Genomic DNA, 4,677 nt, shown 5'->3' with positions numbered 1-4,677 from the left:
GAACCGCTGCTGCCGCTTCCTCTCCATTTCAATAAGGTGACATATTTGACACCGACCCAAAGGGTTTCACCTGAGGGACTCAACAGGACACTGCCAAATCCTGCTCATTAGCAAAGAGACCGTCAGAAAGCAAAAGCACAGTCATGAAAAAAAGCCTTCGTATGCTCCCCCCTAGACCAGGCAGAAGTGAAGAAGCATAAAAGTGCATTCTCATCCTGTGCCAAGTCTCCTCCAAAGGCCCGTCTGCTTCTGCACTAGCATTTCAGAGGGGCAAACTGAAAAACACCCTTCCCCCCAAAGCCACCCAAGACTCCTTGGCAGCACAGGGGAAAAAAAAAAATAAATCAAAGAAGTAAAAATCCCACAGAACTAACTCACCCCTAGGTTCGTTTGCATGTGCAGTGGCCTGTAAGTTTAATATTAAATTCTACACAGCAGCCAAAACCTAGAAGAGTTACATATTTTCTACACCCAGCTGCGTGTGATGGAGAATTCAGGTTCCCAAGAGGTAAATAAAGTTCCCATGTTTTCCCCTGAGGATTTCTCTGATGGAAAGAACCTTCCTACAGGCATCTGCTGTCAACAGTTTTTAATTGATCATCATTACCTTGTAATAATAATTCCTGGGAGCAGGAACTCCTAGTTCAAGTACTCGATTATTAAATTAAGAGGCTGCTTTAAAGATGTGAAATGGCTAGGGCTCGGGGGGGCAGGGAAGACATTGCTTCAAGGAGATAGAGGGGAAAAAGATGGGTAGGAGGCATTTTCCCAGGTGTAACTCAACCGCTTCCCGGCTATTGTTTCCCTCCCTGGGAATCTGTGCAAATTGAGCAAGGAGCCATGCAAGCTGCTCAGAGCGCGCCCATTTTCCTTCCCTTCTTCCCTAACAAAAGAGCCCTCCAAAGCCCAGCGTCGGAGGCTGGACATCTGTCGCCGTTTGGGGGGGCCAGCGTGGTCATTGAAAAGAAGCAGTGACCTGTCAGCTTTGATTGATGGCCACAAACCTCCGGGCTCGACCCCTCGTGTGGGAAAAGAAGTCCCGCCAAGGAAAGTCCCCTTTCACATGCTAATTCTGGGCTATAAATACAGCAGCGAAGCAGCAGAGCAGCAAAGAGCCTGTTGGGAGCAACCCGCTACCCAAGTGCCTCCTTCCCATCCCGTTCGCCAGGCGCTGGCAGGCTGGATTACGATGACCGCTGCCGCAGCCACCGCCGGCAGCACCCACAAGCTCACCAGCACCAAGGAGGAGAGGAAGGTAGGTCCCCTCCGCGCTGCTGCACCACCAGCAGCAGCCCCACACGCGGAAGAAACAGGACAATTTTTTTCCCTTTAATTATAAAGATGCTTTCTCTGAATTTAACCCATGTGGGTGTTTTTTCTGCTTCCTTTTTGCTGCCTTAGAAACGTTCCTTTCTGTTTGCTTCATTTGGGTAAATTCTGCTTAAAATGAGTGGAAGCGAGACCTGATACCATCTAAGGGACATCTAAGTGACCGGAGCTGGAGATTCCCTCCATCCGTACCTTGTCCCTGCTGAGCATTGTGTCACCCCACGCTGGCTTCACACAGGGGATGGGGCGCTTTGCCCTTGCTGAACTGCAGCAGAAAAAAAAAAAAGATCAACTGCAATTTTTCCTCCTCCTTTTCTTTTCCCTGCCAGTTAAGGAAACCCCTCATTGAGCGGAAACGAAGGGAAAGGATTAATAACTGCTTGGACCAGCTGAAGGAGACTGTTGTGGGCGCATTTCATCTGGATGTAAGTGCCTATTTTTATGCTGCTTTTTGTCCTTTTGCTGGTGGGGGATTCATTGGGGGGGGTATCTCTCTTTTGAGAAACTGGGCAGACATCCTCGAAATGACGGTGAAGCACCTCCAGAACATCCAGAGCAGCAAGCTGATGGGTGAGTGCCCAGTCCCCCACCCTGCGAGCGTGGGCAGCACCAGGGCAGGAGGGTGCCAGCAGGTTTAATCCACTGGCAGCTTGGCAAAAGCATCTTTCAGACCTGTTGAGGCCTGGGCTTGGCTTTCTCCACTAGATGGGGAGATGGAGCTGGGCACTGGTTAACCCACGGAAGGGTTTTTTTTTTTCCTTCCATTGCTGCTTTCTGCTTTTTGGGTCTAGTTTTGCCCTTGGCAGTGGGCAGCAGGATGCGGGGGCTGCCTGCCAGGGTGGCTTGCACCCTGCATCACCTTCCCCCTGCGCCCTGCAAACGATTCACCTTATAGTAAAGCCCAAGCGGCTTCACCAACGAGCCCCCAGGAGCCCGTGCGCTCGGGAAACCCGGTGAATGCTTTTAAGCAGGAACACACCAGGCAGTCCGTACCCACTCACCAAGTCCCCTTGCCTCCTCTCCAACGCAGCCGACTCCAAAGTGGGTCTGGAAGCCCAGCAGCGGTACAGCACCGGGTACATTCAGTGCATGCATGAAGTGCACAACCTCCTCCTCACCTGCGAGTGGATGGACAAGACCCTTGGGGCACGCCTCTTAAACCACCTGCTGAAATCCCTACCCAGGTCGGGCGAAGACGCCTGCAAAGTGGCCTTAAGGTCTTCGAGCCCATCTCAGCAGCCTCTCTTGACACCAAAAAGCTCCCTGAGCCCTAAGGGGAGCGCTCGGGGCACAAACCCATCACAGGAGCGCTTCTACCCCACAGAGAACAAGCAGGCTTCAAAAAATTCCTTCCAGCTGCCGTCGCTGTCAGTGTTCAGCCAGGCTGAACCTCCCAGACAGGTCCTGCAGCCAAATTTTTCCCATAACAACCCTAGAATGGGGTCATTAGATATGTGGAGACCATGGTAAAGTGTGTTTTAAAATGTTTATCCTAACCTTAGACACTCTTACGTATGTATCTTATAGATATGTTTCTTTAAAACACTTGTGGAGCAAGTCTGTTCCTGTAGGTGTACTAAAGACCAGGGTACTTCAAGCCGAAGTAAACCTACATGTAGCCTGCATTGTAGAAGGCTGCTATTATTTTTTATTTATTTAATACATCTAAATTATTGTATAGAATCCTCTCATGCTCTTTAGTGTATATTAATTATATAGCTTTCTGTCTTATTCTTAAAACAATTAACTTCCTATTAATAAAAATACAAGACAACAAGCAATGACCCTCTCTGGCGTCAAGCTTACCTTTCGGATCTCACATAAGCCACGGAGATCACTTTGATGGATAAAGGGGTAAATAGCCGATCTCTTGTGCTTTTTATTTTATCCCTGTGGAGCTGTAGGAGATTCCGGTTCCCATTCCTGTAAAAATGCTGCAGTGATTAGTAAAAAAGATACTAGAAAAAGAGAGAAAGGGAGAGACTTGGTTTGGACTTTTAGGCTGTTTAGAAATGCTCTCTGGATTGCTCACTCTGGCTGTGCTGTTCTCAGCCACCTGGACATCCTGAAATTACTGTTAAACTAGTGAGCTATGTGTGTATATATATATGTTACATATAGTTATATTTAGGGTTTGGGGTTTTTTTCCGTAACTAAAAGTTCTAAATAAACTTTTGAAAGATGACAACTGATGTTTCTCCCAGCCTTGCCTTGTCTGCTCTGAATAAATGCTACTTGGGGATCTGCTTTTGTTTTCTCCTTTCACAAATGGATTTTCCTGAATGCGGTTGAAAGAGGTGGTTTGGGGTTTGCCCCTGAAGCTTTGTAGAAAAAGTGGTGTGTGACACACACACACACACACATACACACAGAATCACTGGGATCACAGTAACACTTTAAAAGTTGTGAAAGAAACCCGGATTTGGGTTTATCAACCTGGATCAATGCTTTAACTTTTACTTATAGGGGAATCACAGAGATTATCTAAAGGGCAGAAGGTAAAATTCCGTGCAAATTGGACCAAGGAGACTGGGACAAATCTGCTTGGCTTCTTTGCAACATTTGGTCCCAGTTTTTCATCTCAAAGGCAGTTAAAAGTTCCTCACAGTTAAAATAAAAGAGCAAGGAGCTCTTAAACAAACACTGCGCATACTAATTAATGGACCCGAAGTTCAGAGGGGCTCATTATGCAGCGAGATCTATTTGATGATGTGCAGGAGGAGTGAAATCCATCACCTCTGGGTTTAGCATCTTTTTCTGTGAAGCTCTCCCTTTTATCCAGCCCTCTTGAAAAGCCATTAGGAGCAGTGGCATAAGGGTGGTAGAAGAAACAACTGGCCTGCCCATGGCTGCGCGGTGGCACGGCAGGTCTCTTCAGCCAGGGGCTCAGAGGCAGGGAAAGACACAGAATTGTACAGATGTGACCACAACCTCAGTTTCCACTCTCTGCCTGAAAATTAGGGCTTCTCCCTTTACTGGTGGGAACCTCTGGAGTGACCACCAATGCAGAAGATACCTCCAAATCATCCCACTGCAAAAATCCGGATGGGGGTGGGAGCTGGGGGCAGCCCAAGCAAACAGCCGCAGCAAAGCACACAGAATACTCATGGGCTGGGAACCATTCACGCAAAACAAACCACAAAATCCTAGAAGAGGAAAGACATTAAAGACCTTCCCAGTTTATTAGCATGCATATTGCTGAGTTGCAATAAAGTCCCCAGGCCACACAGACTGGCATGGCTGCACCCACCAGACGAGCCCCCATTGCCCAGCGCTGGGGGTGCACACCAGCGGGGCAGATAAGAGGAGCAGGTGGGGCCTGAAGTCTTCATTTACTCCTAGATGGTG

At 48.2% G+C, this 4,677-nt stretch overlaps 1 protein-coding gene across 1 annotated transcript; it reads left to right on the top strand.

Annotated features, from left to right (window-relative positions):
• Positions 1-1,189: 1,189 nt before the first annotated feature.
• On the top strand, positions 1,190-2,799 carry LOC104135451 (transcription cofactor HES-6). Its single transcript, XM_009649104.2, has 3 exons — positions 1,190-1,255; positions 1,659-1,899; positions 2,360-2,799. The coding sequence occupies exons 1-3, from the start codon at positions 1,190-1,192 to the stop codon at positions 2,797-2,799; spliced, it is 747 nt and encodes a 248-aa protein (XP_009647399.1).
• The last annotated feature ends 1,878 nt before the right edge of the window (positions 2,800-4,677 follow it).

The sequence above is a fragment of the Egretta garzetta genome, unplaced genomic scaffold (genome assembly GCF_000687185.1).
Source record: "Egretta garzetta isolate BGI_Z169 unplaced genomic scaffold, ASM68718v1 scaffold161, whole genome shotgun sequence".
Classification (NCBI taxonomy): Eukaryota; Metazoa; Chordata; class Aves; order Pelecaniformes; family Ardeidae; genus Egretta; species Egretta garzetta.
Note: the sequence above shows the minus strand (reverse complement) of the source record. Positions and strands in the feature narration are given on the sequence as shown.

Coding starts and splice junctions, on each gene's coding strand:
- LOC104135451 (XM_009649104.2), top strand. CDS start 1,190: ATGACCGCTGCCGCAGCCACCGCCGGCAGCACCCACAAGCTCACCAGC. Junction 1,256..1,658: donor GCACCAAGGAGGAGAGGAAG/GTAGGTCCCCTC, acceptor TTTCCCTGCCAG/TTAAGGAAACCCCTCATTGA. Junction 1,900..2,359: donor CCAGAGCAGCAAGCTGATGG/GTGAGTGCCCAG, acceptor TCTCCAACGCAG/CCGACTCCAAAGTGGGTCTG.